Source organism: Pan paniscus, chromosome 11, assembly GCF_029289425.2.
Source record: "Pan paniscus chromosome 11, NHGRI_mPanPan1-v2.0_pri, whole genome shotgun sequence".
Classification (NCBI taxonomy): Eukaryota; Metazoa; Chordata; class Mammalia; order Primates; family Hominidae; genus Pan; species Pan paniscus.
In genome coordinates, this window is record NC_073260.2 from 45,861,030 (window position 1) to 45,879,045 (window position 18,016).

Genomic DNA, 18,016 nt, shown 5'->3' on the forward strand with positions numbered 1-18,016 from the left:
GGCCTCACTGACACGGCCCCGCCTCGCGGGCTGCGCGCGCACCGGGGCCTGCGCGGTGGCGGACGGGGAAGCGCCACGCAAGGCCCCGCCCCGCCCTTCCACAGGAAGGAAACGCGCCCCCGGGCGAGCGCCAGCCCCTCCCTGGAGCGGGATCGCCGCAGCTCTCCTGGCCGCCTCCGGCGCCGTTAGCCCACCATCCCCCGCTAGAGGGCAGCACGGGGCGCCTTCTCCAGGCGCTCGGCGGACCTGGGTACGGGGACCTCATATCAGGCTGCAGAGAAGAGCCTTCGGTCAAAAGGATGGCATGAAAAACGGACTATACTTGTAACATCCAGCTTTTAAAACGTGGTGGAGTCAAATTTATTGCTTCCTCAGGGCTTAAAAAAACCTTTTCTGTAAGTCTGCTTTATCAAAGAGAATTTTTTTATCCCCTTGGTTGCTTGAAACTGAGCTATCAAACAAATTAATCATATATTAATGTTCCTCTAAGCCGGAAACCTGGAATTACTTTGAAAAGGTAAAATATTTTTCAACTTTGGCTTTCTGATCTTTTCAGTAGTTGTTTCGATTTGAATTAAACCTCTATAAAATTAGCTTTTACAAGTGAATTTAAAAGCCACGCCATACTTTATACTAAAAGAATAAAGATTTTTATTAAGCATTGTAAGTTGCATTCAATAGCCTTCAGATACACCACACCACAATCCATCGACAGTCAATCAAACCCAACAGCAGTTCATTCTTGCACAATCCATGAGTTAGGGCAAAACTCCCTTCAACTTACAGTAAGATCCTACTTAGCTCTTGCGGGCAGGGGTTGGGGAATTACACCTCATTTCTGATCACTAATGTGATGAAGAGCATCAGAAGTATATGAAAACGATAAGAAGTGATTCTGATTTCAAAGTACATTGTTTGGAAACATTAACAAAAACATCAAAATGATAGAAGTATACCTGCTTCTACTAAATTCTTGATGGGAAAGTTCTCAAGAACAAGCAATTTGTTTCCTGCTACAGAAGGGGGGGGTGGTTTTTTTTTTTAAGATCAAAGGGTTTTTTTTTCACAGAATTTCATATTTGCTAATATGAAGGCATAAAACAGCAACAAAGAACAATAATGCATACAGCAGTGAATACACCAGGGTAATGTTGATATTCGAAACGGCTAGATAATTTTTGGGGGGCTTTAGAATAAATGCAACAGAGGTCAATAATCACAAAATTTTAAGGTTAGAGCAAGATCAGTCAATGACTAAACAGAGTTAACATCTTTTATAGGACTATTACTGATTATTAGCATTTTTGTTTTGCAAATGGGCACATACTGGTAAGAATGGAAGAAAGGACGATAACATGCATATTAACTACACACTTTAAAAATTATGAACCATGCAGAAGTTTAGCTCAAGTAGTAGTACTAATGGTCTACATCCGATTCAAAACCACATAGTTCATTGATCACAGATGCATGGTATTAGTCACGAAAGTTTCAGAACACATTGTGTTGATTTTGAAAGGTCATTTGCATCTTCTATGATTTCAACTTTATCTCCATTTAACTTGCTTGTAAAGTATGTATGATGTATATTTAAAATCAGCAGAACGGCAATATTACTCTATAATTTTTTAGTTTTGATAGTTGCACTTTTTTTTTTTAACACAAAAGAACCACATCAACAGTGATGAAATTTAAGAAAGAAAAACTGTGGTTGTGCCTTATTTCTTTCATAATCATAAAAATCAAAGCCTTAAAGAAAGCTTCATTGTGAAACAGTAATGCAAAATCAAATATAATGGCATACATATGGTGCCAAATGCTAAAAATTATATTTTAAGCTATATATACTTAAAGACTGCCAAAATTTGTTTTCTTTATAGTTCAAGAAACACAACTATAGGCTTTTGTCATAACCAGTTTAAACTTTATGTGTACTTCATTTTAAGTGCGGGAGTCAAATGCTCTTCATTTTCTTTCTCTTTTTTGTTTTATTGTAGCATTTTGACTACAACTGGTTAAAACTAAAAATGTGTTGTTTAAATCTCTGATATCAAAGAGGGATCTGAATTTCCAAAGTCCTCATTTTTCTCTTACGGAAAGGACAAAATGTACATAACTGCAGGCTCTCTTTCTCTCCAGATATTCCTAAATCCTTACCCTTCCAGCATCCTTCACCCTCTATAAAAAATAAGTTTACTCTTCTTTATTTAAGACAGCTGCCTCCAGAGCAGCTTCTCTGCGGCAAGCGCTGTCTGTACTTAGTGCATTTAAATGAGGATTTGTATTGCACGTTTTAGAGTCATTATTCAAGGCACTTTCAGAGTGGCTGGGGGCCCTGGCGTCACCCGTGCTCCCGTTCATCTGGGGAGCCGGCTTCTCCTCGGCCATCACTCCGTTTTCAGCCAGGGACCCGTCTGAAGACATAGCAGAGGACTTCGATTCCCCAGATTTTGACTTAAGTTCTTTGGCCACTTCTTCTGCTGAAGCAGCATAAGGAGGTCTGCCCTGTTTAAAATGAAGGACAACAAATGAGAAGGTGGTTTCTGATAAACAGAAGAGAGAGGATGCCAATTTTGGCCTAATGACACTCTCTGCAGATTCAAGAGCAGAAAATGCCCAGCTGGGTCCTTCTAACCCTGTCTTTGCTTTGACTTTTGGGTGGTAGATGCTCTACCTGTCTCAGTCAGTTCCCTCCATGGCCCCTTCCCTCAACTCCTCTGTAGTTAACACCCTGAAAATGAGGGAGATTCCCCCTTCAGGAGCTCTGTCTAATCCTTTGTATGGCACTAAATTGTTTAAAGTAACAAATGCCCCTCAATAAGTCCTCTCTAAAATTGCGACTGTTCCCACTGCCACAAAACAAACCGGGTCTCCCACATCTGCCTCTGACGTGCAGCAGCACACACACCCCATTTCTACTGGGGAAATACAGTCATTGCTAGGGAACCTTAACAAGAAATCTGCACTGATAATTGCCACGTGTTTGTGAAATAACTCTTCTGAATGGGTCTTCCCCACTCCTCTGAACAGATTTAAAAATAAGCCTCTGAAAAAAATGGTCCTTGAGACTAATCCAGCACATTTTCTGAAAGACATGGCTCTCTGTGAAGGCAGTGAAGACAGATCTTGAATTGCTTCTATCATTAGACCAGGGCTCCTCAACCTTAGCATATGATACGCTGGCTCTGTCCACTCTCCGTGATGGGGCTGTCCCACACACCGTAGGGTGTTTAGCAGCACAAACATCATGTTGTCTTCACCCGTTAAAATGTCTAGGCTTCACCCGTTAAAATCCAGTGCCCACACCAAGTCTTGACAATCAACGTCTCCAAATGTCCCTTGGGGGCCAATCACCAGGGCTGAGAGCCACTGTCATAGACTGACTCAGTGCTGAAGAAAACATGGATGTTTTTCACCTTCAAACAGTCATTTTACAGACGAGAACAGGAATCTTCCAGCTCATCATCGCATCCCCTTCCCAACAAAGATGGTGGTACCTTCCAGCATCTTCTAGGCCTCCCATTCTGAAAACCAGGGTATTTGCCTTGTTGATGACAAAATCATCAACCCAGATGGAGATGTGACCCTTGCCTAAGGAATGGCCCCCATAAACCAAGGGTCCCCAAATACTCTCCTACAACATCCTCTATTTTACCTTCCAACCCTAAAGTTCAGAAATATTAACGCACCCTTCTCCATGAATCAATGCAATCGTCATTTTCTTTGAACCTTGAGACAAATAATATAAAACATAAAAATATAGCAGGACCACTGGACACGGTGACTCACGCCTGTAATTCTAGCACTTTGGGTGGCCAAGGCGGGCAGATCACCTGAGGTCAGGAGTTTGAGACCAGCCTGGCCAACATGGTGAAACTGCAACTCTACTAAAACTACAAAAATTAGCCGAGTGTCGTGGCACACACCTGTAATCCCAGCTATTCGGGAGGCTGACGCAAGCGAATCGCTTGAACCCGGGAAGAGGAGGTTGCAGTGAGCGGAGATTGTGCCACGGCACTCCAGCCTGGGCAATAGAGCGAGACTCCATCTCAAAAAAAAAAAAAAAAAAGAAAGAAAAAAAAAAGAAACTAAAAGTGGCTGTTCCAGCTCTGTCAGGGCTAGGCAATGCCCAAGGTGAGCCAAGCCCATCGTGTCACACCAGGCAGGAAGCTACCAGAGACACAGGGTCATGGCAAAGGGGAGAGACAACCTGAAGAGGCACTTAACAGCAAAATGATCTGGGCTCTAGGAAATGGACATTTGGTGAGCAGCTGTGTGCCAGTTACTGTGTTAGACACTTGACAGCTAAAGCATTACCCTCACAGCTCTTCTGTCTGAGCGCAGGTACTAGAAGTGCAAGCTCAGACAGGAGACATCCCTGAGGGCATTGAACTGGCACAAACATCATGTTGTCTTCTTACCTGAATTGCTGCCTGGTTTTTGTAACCTCTGCCATAGTACCTTCCACCTCTTCCAAATGTTCTAATCACTGGGGTGGAAATAACTCCTCTTGGACGCCTAAATGAATGAAAAAGGACAACAGTAAACACTTAAATCTGTTACAGACAACATTTAAAATAGTATCAAATGATTTTAAAGCCATCCAATCTTACGTTTTATGAAGCATTGAATTAACCCATTTATGCCGGAAGTTGCAATTTGTTGAATTTTTGCAGTCAGACCTTGAGCAGTAGGACATAAAGAACTCCCACATGCTTTGCGTTCCAATAATGGAACACTAGGCGTAAACAGGTTAAGTATGATCATAGGGAAGATTTATTCCAAGGAATCAATCTTATTTTTTTGGTTCATATCCAATGCATTTGCAGTCAAATGCTCTACCCCTGAGCTACATCTCCCATATCCAATGCATTTGATTTGAAAACTAATACTTTAAAAATATTAAGGCACCTGGTTAATTGAAAATTGTATGGTTAATTATTTAATAATGGTTAATTATTTAATAATGGTTAATTAAATAATTACATAATACTATAAATGGGATCCTATGCAAACATTATAAATGATGTTAAAGGCCGTGTGCAGTGGCTCACGCCTGTAATCCCAGCACTTTGCAAGGCCGAGGTGGGTGGATTGGTTGAGCTCAGGAGTTCAAGACCAACCTGGGCAACATGGCGAAACCCTGTCACTACCAAAAATACAAAAATTAGCCAGGCATGGTGGCACATGACTGTGGTCCCAGCTACTCGGGAGGCTGAAGTGGGAGGATCGCTGGAGCCCAGAAAGTCAAGGCTACACTGAACTGTGATTGTGCCACTGCACTCTAGCCTGGGTGACAGTGAGACCCCATCTTAAGATAAATAAATAAATAAAAACTAAATAATTAAATACAAATGATATTAAAGAAGAATGTATCTAATGATATAAAAATGTTCCTACTTAAACTTCCAAAAAAAAGCAAGTTAGAAGCTGTTTTCTTTACTTATACCAAAGACATTTTCGTGGCTCAGAACTTACCCTCTAGCTGGTCCTCCGACAGAAACCACCTGCAGGGGGAAAGGCCCCCGGCCCCCACGGCCCCGCCTGCTCCCAGCCCAATGGCCAACCACAGTGCCAGCTATTTCTAGTTTGCCTCCCTGAGAAGGTATAGGTTGGACTCCTGCACAAAAAATATACGAAAAGACAAAATCTTTACAATCACAGAATTAAGAATAGCAAAAAGATACAAGCAAGAAACTTCTTTTCAGTTTTGGTTTATATTTACTATGAAGCTACTTTCTCCTGTTTTGTACAATTTTTTATTATGTAGTGTATCTATGTGCACACTGTTTGACTTTAAACTACTGTGAAGAACCCATGAGAACTGAATTAGGTTACAACTGCAAATGTGCAAGCCTTTTTAGATAGAAACAGATACAATAAAGTGTCATCAGGTGCATATGGCATGCCTTCTATATTACCAAGATGGCAATCTGCAAACTCAAGAATGTTTTTCTCTTTAGGCGAATACTTCTAGGTTTACTACCTTAACCGAACATCATAGAATCAATAAATCTAGCCTGTATTTCTTACTGTGTTTTTAAATTAGAATTTCCATAAGCAGAGTCACAAATAGAATTTACTAACTTCTTTTGATTACTGCAAATTGTAAGTTTTCTGACCTAAGAAAATTCTCTAATTGCTAATTGGCAGCAAAACTTCTGTTTAAAAACAGAAATAAACAAAAAACCAGAGCCCCATGCATCTTGTTTTCTGACAGTGAGAATGGATAATAAACAACTATCATCTTGGTGTTAGCTGTGGCAATTCAGCACTGTCCAACAGAAACCTACAACAAGCTTATATTTTTTTGTAGCCACATGAAAAATGTACAAAGAAACAGAGGAAAGAAGTTTTAAAAATGTATTTATTTAACTCAATGTATCCAAAATAATACTATTTCAACATGTAGTCAAGATTTTTTTTTTTTTAAGACAGGGTCTCGCTCTGTCACCCAGGCTGGAGTGCAGTGGCACAATCACGGCTCACTGCAGCCTTGACCTCCCAGCTCTAGCGATCCTCCCGCCTCAGCCTCCTGAGTAGCTGGGACTACAGGTGTGCACCACCATACCTGGCTAATTTTTAAAATTTTTTGTAGAGGCAGGGGTCTCACTATATTGCCCAGGCTGGTCTTGAACTCCTGCCTCAAGCAATTCTCTCTCCTTGGCCTCCCAAAATGCTGAGATTATAGGCATGAGCCACTGTGCCTGGCCCAAGATAAAAAATTGATTAGCTATTTTAGTCTGCTTCCCATTTTAAGTTTTAAAATCTGATATGTATTTTACATGTTCTAGCCAGAGCTTAAGTGCTCAACAGAGCAGTGGCCAGCAGCTACTATACTAGGCAGTGCAAATCTGAGTTCCAGACACAATTTTAAGAAACTCAGGAAGCAGGTTCCTTTTATCATTCCAGTGTAAGAATTCACTTCTTGCCCTACACTATCCATAGTACAATCTCCCCTCTCCCTCCATCTTTGATCCCAACTACAGGCCAGCTTCAGTTTCAAGGCACTAGAAGGAGCTGAAGCAAATCAAGAAGCAGAGAGGAAACATGGCTGCGAGCTGCATGAGGAGCAGTCACAGAGCAGAGTAGCACCCTGCAGGAGGCTGGTGGGCAGACAGAGGAGGCAGAGAGGCATGCAGCTGCACCAGGGAAAGGAGAGGTGACCTGCAGACAGAGGGGCTGACCCATCGCCAAATCTGCAAGTCACCTTTCCGCACAGTTCCCTTGCTGGCCTCCCTAACTATCCCATGTAATTGAGTTGGAAAAACATTGTTGATCAAGAGAGAAAGGCTTGCCCATCCTCAATGCAACTCCAAAATCACATCTGAACAGTTAATCCTGTTATGTGACTTGATGGGCAGATTTAGATCTGCAGTCCCAAAATGTGGGATTAGGACAAAGACACAGGTCACTGACTTCCAATTACAGCACCATCACAAGACATTGCTTCCTATGCTAAATGTTAAGACCCTTTTCTCTTTTGCAAGCCTAATACAAATGCAAAGAGAAGCACTGGGAATCTACAGTAAACTGCCTTGTTTATATGCCCAACATTAGATCTTTGTTTAAAAATGTTTCTGCGAAACAAACTGTGACAGACTTTTTATGTCAGGAATTCTGTGACCATTAGCATTTTCTATACAAGCATGATAATCTTTACCAAAAGATGGCTGCTTGGGAAAGAAACGCCACTATTAGCAGCTCATCCTATGAACACGAGGCGATGGTCAGGTTACCCAGGTGCACAGAAAGGTTCTGTTCTAGGTGGACACTCAGTGGTCTACCCTGAAAGGAGAGACTGGCCACAGCAGAGCCGCTGCTGAGACCTGAGAGCAGAGAGTCTCAGGAGGAGCGGTCAATGAGGGTCAGAGCGGGGACCCAGAAGAAAGGCCGTTCTGCTGGAGGAGGGGCTCATGAGGACAGTAGAGGAAGGAAGGCGCCAGACGATGGAGCGAAGGAAGTGCTGGCAGGCAGAAGCTCTGGGAAGGGGTGGGTATAATTACCGCCCTGGGACTTGCTAGTCCTGCTGCTGTCACTGCCTGAGAAGGCTCCGCAGTGTCCCGATGCTGCCGCCACACGGAAGGCACGGTAAGGGCCTGTTGCTACCGTTTCCCCATAGGGGCCTCCAAAGCCACAGACGCCTGTGGGACCCGGGGTAGAGAGAGAGGGGAGAAGTGTAAGGGACAGGACTCAGGGCCCTGCTGGGTATTCGAGCAGAGTGGCCCCTGCCTCCTCCAGCTGCCATGGAGGGGTCTCCTGGCCCCTCTTGTCACCTCACTGTCCTGTGCCCATGGTCCCTGGGGACCAGTATTGTAAGGCCACCCTCCCTGCAGTGGGCCATTCAACAGGGCACTAGCATGGGGCTCAGGAAGGGCCCTGGGAGATGAGTCCTGGAAGATGGCTCTCTCTGACCTGGGTGGGTTTATTTTCCCTTACACATGAGAAACAAATATATCTTAAAATGTGAGCAGAGTTTTCAGCTTGATTGACAGATTTTATGATGCAGCTTTTGCATCCGCATCAGCAGGTCCCTCTCCCCTATCTCCAGGATCAAACTTGCTCCTCACGGACTTGAAGAACTGCTGCTGCAGGATCTCCAAGACCAACAGTGACAAGGTCAACACAGCAGATGGGCTTGCCTATAAGGGCTGCACTTTCTTTACAGGAATCTGGCATCTGTTACCCACAGGAATACGTCCCAATCAACTCACCTGCAAAGCCTCTGCCCCTGCCCTGAGAGGGTGGGACAGGCCCAAAGTGCCGGGGGTACGCAGAGGCAGGGTAGAAGGGCAGGGCAGGTGGCGGCGGGAAAGGGAGCGTGTGGCTCTGCCGGGAGAAGCTGAGCCCCTCGAGGACGCTCTGGCGCATCTTCTCTACCTTGGCAGCCTGATCAGCCTGGAAGATAAGGACCAGCATGTGAAAATGCCATCCACAGGGGGTTTTAATTGAACTTAAATGAGCACTAAAGAAATAAGATCTATCAACTATACAGTTGGTTCCCTTTATTCATGAATTCTACGTCTGCAAATTCTCCTACTTGCTAACGTTTATTTGTAACCACAAAAATCAATACTTACGGCAGTTTTCTGGTCGTCTGCAGACTTGTGCAGAACACGGCAAAGATTTTTGTTGCCTGATGCGCTGACCCCAGCTGAGGTCAAACAAGACAACGCTGACTTCTTGTTTCAGCTCATACTGAAAACAAGAATCCTTTTCACAGTTTATTAAGTGCCACGTGTTTCACATTTTTGTCCTTTTTTGTTGGTGATTTCACTGTTTAAAATGGTCCCTGGCTGGGTGCAGCAGCTCACGCCTGTAATCCCAGCACTTTGGGAGGCCAAGGTGGGTGGATTGCTTGAGGTCAGGAGTTCAAGACCAGCCTGACCAACATAGCAAAACACCATCTCTACTAAAAATACAAAAATTAGCTGGGCATGGTGGCAGGCGCCTGTAATTCCAGCTACTAGGGAGGCTAAAGCAGGAGAATCACTTGAACCTGGGAGGTGGAGGTTACAGTGAGCTGAGACCGCACCACTGCACTCCAGCCTGGGCGACAAGAGCGAAACTCCGTCTCAAAAAAAAAAAAAAAACAAAACAAACAAACAAATAAAATGGTCTCCAAGTGTAGTGCTGAAGTGCTGTCTGGTGTTCCTAAATGCATAAGGAGGCTGTGATGTGCCTTACAGAGAATATATGTGTTACAGAAGCTACTGGCTGTGAGTTCGGTAATAATGAATCAACAATCCATATTATATAAGATGTCTTTAACGAAAATGCACATGAAATAAGATTATATACTGATTGGTTGACAAAAATATGTGACCAGAGCCTTGAAGGAACCCAGCACCTTGTATTTCCCCTAGGAGCAATGGTCAGTATTCACTAATTTGGCGTTCGAGGTGAATTTTAGAACATTACTACCACAAATAATGAGAAACAATGTTATACTAGGAGCTTGGCTCATCCTGGGTACTGAAGTGATATTTAGTGACACTCAGTACCAGGCCCAACCTAAAACAGAATCTTGAAACACAGGATGATAAATATGGTATAAAAGATGACAGATTTAACCAGTGAGCTTTATTTCATTGCAGTTAAAGGCAGCCACCCGGCCCCCCAGCATACCTGACCATCACAGAGGTCAATGAGTGGGGTCTTTTCCCGGCTGGCTTTGAGCAGTTTGGATTGGAAGAGCTTCCCATCAAAATACATCCAAGGACAACAGTGTTCCCAGGGGATTGGCTGTCCGCATGCATCATTTGCAAACAAGGCCATGTCTACTCCACTCATGAAGAGAGCTGATAGCTGAATTCCTCGGGGATCTAGGTTCTCAATCTTTAAATTGAAAAGAGTAATTTCTATGGAATAAGAGTACTACAGTATTAAATTCTTTCAAAGTCTTACTAAAACTCTCCAAAGTTAACAGAATATTCCTCAACAAAACAGCACCACTAAGTAGTCCTATCATTACCTTACATTGACCTAACACTGGCCTCATTTGAACAGAAATACTTATGTGATTTAACACATTTGAATTTAAGAGAATATTTTATAAACATACTCAAGTATTTCAGGTTGGGTTTATAAAGCGTTCCGCAGTGTAGAGTAACACTGTACTTAAGGCTGACGTGTGACAAAATGAGCAATGATGTGTGGTCTCCTTAGAGTCCAGGGCTCCACAATCTCTTCGTAAAATCACACTTCACATTTCAGATCTGCACACAGGTAACGTATTAACAGAAAGAGTGTCAAAACTGAACACTCTATTAAGATTCTGCATTTTTAAATAGTTACATTAAAAGATTATTTGGTATAATTACATTCTAAAATAAATTTATACTTTATGTTCACATTATTTTATATGTCAAGGTTTTTAATTGCAACTTATTAATAAGACTGTCAAAATGTCTTTTGGAGAAATGGATAGCTTATAAATGAAAGAAGACAACAGAAATATGGTTCTTGAACCATACATACTACTAGAATTTGCACAGACTTTTACTTCCCTCAGTGTTAAGTGCTGGGTGCCTACCTTCTATACGTAGAGCCCACGCTTCCAGTGTCTGATAAGCAGAGTGAGAAACATTAACACGAGTACAGTCAACTCTTGATCATCTGCATGTGAATGGCCTAGTTTGTGGATTATCCAGGATCAAAGTTTAGCCCTGCTCTGGCTTTTGTCTTCCGACTTTGGTGGCTTTCCAAGAATGCAATGTTTATGGGAGATCAATCTAAGCAATGCCTACATGTGGCAGGTAAAGGGGCTTTTCATTAAAGAGAAAAAGGTCATTCTGGTGCCAAATGCTAATAAACTTACAATCATCTGCTGTTTTTGTTGTTTGTGTTAACAGTCCCTATTATCAACTAACACTGTTTCCCAACCTTTTTTTAAATTTTCACAATACAGTTAACCTTCCAAAACCTGGAGAAGTCTGTTCACCAATTTATAAAAGGTGTTTATACCTCTGGATCCTATTGTACATCACCAGCTCCTCCTTTTCCCATGCAGTTGTTGGGAAGTGAACTAAAAAATGTTCCCTTGAGGGCAGATAGGGCTGGGGTGATAGAATTAGACGCATTTTTATATTTACGTGCAAAGTGGAGGAAGAGAGGTCATACTAGAACAAAATGGAGAAAATGTACTTGATTCATTTAGACCCCAGCCACCCCCACCTCTGAGCTGCAGAAAGGGAGAATTCTCAAGGCAGAAAGAGGGAGCCAACCCTGTTGGAAAGCAGCCAAGCACAGGTGTGGCCCATGAATGAATAGGACACCCATCTCCTGGCCCCTTGCACTGCAGAAATTATGACCACAAATCCCTTCCAGTCAGGTGGGGCTCCGCTGCTTCTAGCCCAGGGGCCTCCGTGCCCCTCTCTCTGCCCTACACCAGAGAACAGAGAATCCAGGTCAAGGATTAGGGAGAGAAAATGCTGCTCTAAAGTTGTTTGCCTGGCTATCCAAATGTTAAAACACAAAATGCCACCAACACCCTTTGTGTGAGCACATGCAGCACCATCCTAATGGTGTTTCCTTTTTTTTTTTCTTTGAAACAGAGTCTCGCTCTGTCATCCATGCTGGAGTGCAATGGTGCAATCTTGGCTCACTGCAACCTCTGCCTCCCAGGTTCAAGCAATTCTCCTGCCTCAGACTCCTTAGTAGCTGGGATTACAGACGTGCGCCACCATGCCTGGCTAATTTTTGTACTTTTAGTAGAGTCAGGTTTTCACCATGTTGGCCAGGCTGGTCTCAAACTCGTGGCCTCATGTGATCTGAGAAGATCCTCGGCCTCCCAAAGTGCTGCGATTACAGGCATGAGCCACCGCGTCCAGTCCCTGCAGGTGTTTCTTAGGAACAGGCTGGTGCCAATCACATCCAGATTCAAACCTTTAAGACTAATGTAACTCAAAACCATTTACCTGGCAAACGGCTATCTGCATTGCCAACCTGAAGAAACAGCAGCAGATGTATACGGCACAGAAGCGCCCTAGTTAAAACTATTAATCTCCAAATTTGCTGACAGGAAGAATGCAGCAAGGCTAGTGTGTGTGTGTGTGTGTGTGTGTGTGTGTGTGTGTGTGTGTGTGTGTGTGTGTATCAAATGGCCTTAACATTAAAGGATTATGCTTTTAAGAATTTTTTAAATGATATTTATAGTTTCAAGATAATTAATGGTTCAATTAGCATTAATCTAATAGAGAAAAGTTCTTAGAATAAGAGCTTGCATAAACAATCTGAATAAAATCTTGACTGCAGTGTAAATTTGCTTCCTTTGAAAATTTTTTAAACTTACATTATGTGGTGTTTTTCTTTCCCTAAATGTTATATATAAATAATAACATTTAATATTTATGGGGAACTTAAGAAATATATATCAAGCACTGCTTTTTTCATTATCTCACTGCCATCTCTAAACAACATAGAATGCAGGCACCTCTAAATAGTACTCCCTTATACAGACGGGTCACAGAGGGTTCAAGGTCACAGAGCTGGTAATTGGGAGAACCCAAATCTGAACCCTTGATTATAAAATAGCTGCAATATTCACATTCTAACTTCATTCTCTTATATCAATTGAGATAAAATATTCAATATCATCCAAAGTTCCTCAGCTAGAGAAATACAGACAAAAAATTCTGACTTTATAAGAAATACAAATATGGAAGTTAATCTCTCTGACCGATTAGCTCAAGAACCAAATTCCAGTAAAGTTACTTTGTCCAACATCTGATTACTGGGCAACAGACTCTTACTTCAATTTGTCATATTTACCTATATGCAAAATAATTCTTACACGTATCACAGACATGTTGCACGCCCCTAATACTGTCTTTAAAGCTCTTCATTTTCCATCTTTTATATTCTGCACTTGGCATGTGAAACTGTTAAAAGAATTTAAGGCAATTATAGGAATGTCAAGGCAAGGGAGAAAGAAACTGGACAAATACTATAATGGTACAAAGTTCCTTCTCATCCTTTACCCACCCTCCTCAAAACACAGGGGTCAGTGCTAATTTTACCTTAATTACATTCATGCTGGTAACCTAGGAGAAGGGCTTAAAAAATATAACAGGAAAAATGAGGGTCATCAATCACTGTCACAGGTATTTAAGGAGCCACATGGAACACTCTCAATTATTCATGGACATGGCAGACGAAGAAAGCATGGATGAGATGAAATTCTTAAAAATTCATTGTAACTAATGGTTTCAATGTCTTGTCCCACCAAACCTCCCATCAGAAAAAGCTAACAAGAGTCCTAACTGTCACCACTGGGTTTTTCCTTCCTCTTTTCCTCCTCTGATGGCCAACCACAGAGTGGACGATAAATGGGAGAAGAGAAACAGGGTCTGGGCAATCCACAAACTGGGTAGCAGGCCCAGACACACCAGTTAACAGTCAAGAGTTGACTATATCACAAACTATGAATGGTGTATTACAACAAAGCACTGTTGTTGCTTTTTATATTGCAAAAAATTTTAATGGTTAAATGAAAAGGCAATTTTAGAATTTAATTTTCTATCACTGAATTTTGGAACCCTCAGCTCTGCATAGGAATTTTTGTAGCATTTAAATAATGATCATTCCTATCAATTCTCAATCTGATGATAGCTGAGAGGATCTTCAATCTTAAAAAACAAAAAAGCAAATAACTGCCTTTCCCCCCCAACAAATGCTATTTTTCCTTATAGCTTTCTCAGAATTTATACTAATCATGAAAATGAAGCACTTACAGGTGTAGGCTGCTCTTATTAAAGGGAACTGTCGACCTCCAGACAAGCAAGACCCAGAGGATCGATGAGTCAGACTGAAGTTTACTATACATACATATGTCTTTCTGAGCATATCTCTACAAATGTCTGGCTTTAGATGAAGAACCAGGAGAAAACCATGAAAGCACTAAGATCTCAAAAGAACCAAAATGAAAGCTTAGAGTGCGATTGTTTTTCAAAAGTTATATCCTATGTGTTGATCCAAAAATGAAAAGGATATGGGATATAAGATGAACTTTGAGTAAAAGTAACTTGATGGTGAATAAGGCTTAGTGGGCATACCTGATACCTGGCGGTCTGATTTTCAGAACTGGGATGTCAATACTGATGTAATAATCTATATAAGAGAAACAGGAGTAGAGGTAGAGGGATGGCACCACACACTAGCAAAAGTATCTCCAACCCCCTGAAGCACAATCTGTGACGAAGACGGTGGTGATGAGACAAACCAGGTGAGGACACGGGAAAGGACCTGACTTAGCACCAGCCACACTGCCTGACGGGGACACCTGACCAAACATTGAAAACAGAAACGTAAATTCAAAAACATTAAAAATAATAATTTCTGTCTAACAAACAGAAAAGCTTGATCTACAAAGTAAAGAACACAATTTGAAGTGAATTCTCCTAAGTTTTGTTTTTTTTACTTAGCTTATTTCTAAGTCACAAGAAGTCTCAGGTGAGCTCCACACAATTGAGGAGGGTCACTTAACACCAAATTACTCAATTTAACATGATAATTTAGGGAAAACTAGAAATTTATTAAGCAACAACTATTGAATACTGAAAATCTATTAAGTGAGCCTAAAATTCCCCCTCCATGGAAAGAATGCCTTCATAAAGAATGCCAAAAAGATCTAAAGGTGAAGGCAATTTTGTGGAAAGAGATTAACTGATTACAAATCAAACTCTGTAAAACAAAACAAAATAAAACAAAACAAGAACTGATGGCAAAGAAAAAAACAAAACCCTATACATTGAAAAGAAAAGGCTGATCTACTAATTTAACTAGCTTTGAAAAGTCTTGAACTTTCTAAAATTTAATATGGAAATCAGAAAGCAATTACAACCATGTGAACAAGGTAACTAATGAAAGTATACCGAAAAAGATATCCACACTGAAAAATTAGGTGACAACTTGGAGAAAAATCAATATTGTCAAAACAATTAAAGAACAAAAGGAATTACTAGAAGGCAAAATTAAAAGGAATATGATGTTAAATGCTGACTTAAAAAGGGATAGAAATGATGATGTAACATCGTTCTTCAAGTGGTTTTTTATAAGGGATTTTATAATAGTTGAGGGGCAAAGAATATTTTTTAGAGAAAACTAAAGTTGTAATTAGGAACAATGAAATGAAATAAGAAAAAGAATCCTTGCTAGATGTTAGAAAATTCTTAAGATCAAGCCCTCTCAGGGTTTGGAATCCCCCCCTAAAATATAAAAGGCAAGTTTATTTCATGATGTGATAAATAAGAATAAACATCCAATGGTAAACAAGGGGAAATCATTCTCTGACAAAGTGGGACTAATCATTTCCAAACTGGGGATAGCAAATCCATAACTAGAAAGGAATATTCCTTTTGCCATGAAGGCGATTGATCAAGTTCTTATCATATTAGTATTATTAGTTTAGTGGACTAAAGCAATTAGTTTAAAGAATTAGCAATTCTGCCTGTTGAAAGGTAGCAGTATTACACCAAAATCCAAAGTGAGACTGTCCAAGACAATGCAATGAGGCTGATAAATTACCTTGAGCTCCTGGAGCTGATCAGGCTCGTAGAGTTTGGGGGACAGCGCCTGAGCCAGGAAGGCATCTAGCTCCTGACGCCGAAGGATGCGTGCTCCCGGCCACTGCACCATGTACCTGGTGAGGGGCAGAAACGAAAGGTTGGTGATTACTGAGTGGTCGCCCGTCATATAGACAAGTCCAGTGGGAGGTTCTAGGTAAATCCCGGATGATGTGAGCTAAGAAGACCCATGTGATTTCTTACTCAGCTTTTCTACTTTTCTACTTTCATTTGATGATACCATTACAAATGAAATCAGGATGTCAGAATGTTTTACTTTAGAATAATTAAAAATAGCACACTGAATTGTGGATACTGAAAACTAGCTAGTCAGTGATTTTTGATACAACCTCACTCTTGTGAAACATTTAAACCCTGGAAGTACATTCTAAGTACCAATTTTCAGGATTCATTCATTTTTTTGTTCAAGCCAGGATAGCCAGGAGGCAGACCCTAGGTATAAATAAGAAAGACAAATCCCGAGATGAAAAGAAAAGACCATTGCCTGGCCACTCTGCAGCTGCAGGTCCATGGAGCAGGTAAATAACCGAAGATAGGGCCAGTACCACAAGGTGAGCGGGAGTCAGACTCAAGAAAAGCAATGCGTAGGACCATCACTAGAGCCACGGCAAAATGTGCGCACCCTGAAGTGGCTGCTAAAGGACAATCAATCTCCAAATCTTCAACTTCAACTAAAACAGGTCTGCCTGGGAGTCTCCTTCCCTTCTCAGTAACAGCACTGCCTGAATCACAAACACCCTACAGTACTGCACAAGGCACAACCCCAAGGAGTGTCTGGGCGTGAAAAAGTAAAGGGCTAACTATAATGACTTAGTCATAAACCTTTCTGAAGTCTAACGTTCCCAGTTCTTTGCATTCCATAAACTTGAAGGACGACCTAATCAAGTTGCCAGCTGATCACTAAAAATAACTTCTGATGATAGATTACGACGTGATCTCTGGCAAATAACTCAAAAGGAGTTCAGAGAACCGTGACATGCTTAACAAAGCTCTTTCCATTCCCATCTGCAGAGTAAGTTTGCTCAGTGCTTAAAATCTGAGTTAACAAAACCCAGGGTTAGAGTTGGTGCTGAGCACTAAATCATTCTTGTATTAATTAATATTCATCCATGGGTACACAAACTAAGTAAGGGAGGTTCTAGACAGCTCATTGAGATATATTTTCAGTTGAAGCCCAAAGTAGAAAGTTTACATGCTCACTAGGTGCCAAGGCATTGGTCTAAGCACCTTACATACTTTAACTCATCTACTGTTATAGAAATTCTGAGACAGGAACAATAATTATCCCAATTTAGAGAAGGGGAAACTGAAGCACAGAGAGCTTATATACGTCATGGTCAAATTAATGTGGCAAAAGTAGGATGTAAATGCAATTTCAAGGAGAACAAACAGCAAATGTTACATTTCTATGGTATTTATATTTGATGAGATATATAAAAGTGATGTGAAAGTTTCATTTAATTAAACCATCAATATTTGCAATGACAAAATCACATCCTTTGCAATTGATTAACTGCCACAAATCTTAAACACAATGGTCTTACTGAGGTTTGTTTTTTTTTTGGTTTGTTTTTGTTTGTTTTTTTTTTTTTGAGATGGAGTCTTGCTCTGTGGTCCAGGCTGGAGTGCGGTGGCGTGATCTCGGCTCACTGCAACCTCCGCCTCCTGGGTTCAAGTGATTCTCCTGCCTCAGCCTCCCAAGTAGCTGGGATTATAGGCACACGCCACCCCACCTGGCTAATTTTTGTATTTTTAGTAGAGACAGGGTTTCACTGTGTTGGCCAGGCTGGTCTCAAACTCCTGACCTAAGGTGATCCACCCACCTCAGCCTCCCAAAGTGCTGGGATTACAGGCGTGAGCCACTGCACCCAGCCTGGTCTTACTGAGTTTTAATCAGGGCCGGATGCAAGAAACAGCAAATATGAAGAAGG

At 41.5% G+C, this 18,016-nt stretch overlaps 1 protein-coding gene across 9 annotated transcripts in view; it reads right to left on the minus strand.

Annotated features, from left to right (window-relative positions):
• Positions 1 to 627: 627 nt before the first annotated feature.
• Positions 628 to 18,016, minus strand: part of FAM120A (family with sequence similarity 120 member A) — a 113,987-nt gene continuing 96,598 nt past the window's right edge. For 4 of the 9 annotated variants that reach the window (XM_034967759.3, XM_034967760.3, XM_034967763.4 and 1 more), the window contains 7 exons: positions 16,027 to 16,141; positions 10,129 to 10,338; positions 8,715 to 8,898; positions 8,007 to 8,144; positions 5,479 to 5,620; positions 4,422 to 4,518; positions 628 to 2,505 (listed from right to left, as the gene is read on the minus strand). In XM_034967759.3, coding sequence (XP_034823650.1) covers positions 2,194 to 2,505; positions 4,422 to 4,518; positions 5,479 to 5,620; positions 8,007 to 8,144; positions 8,715 to 8,898; positions 10,129 to 10,338; positions 16,027 to 16,141 — 1,198 coding nt within the window. In that variant the 3' untranslated portion in view covers positions 628 to 2,193. The other 5 variants (XM_034967765.3, XM_063594319.1, XM_055091744.2 and 2 more) reach the window with 3 other exon arrangements.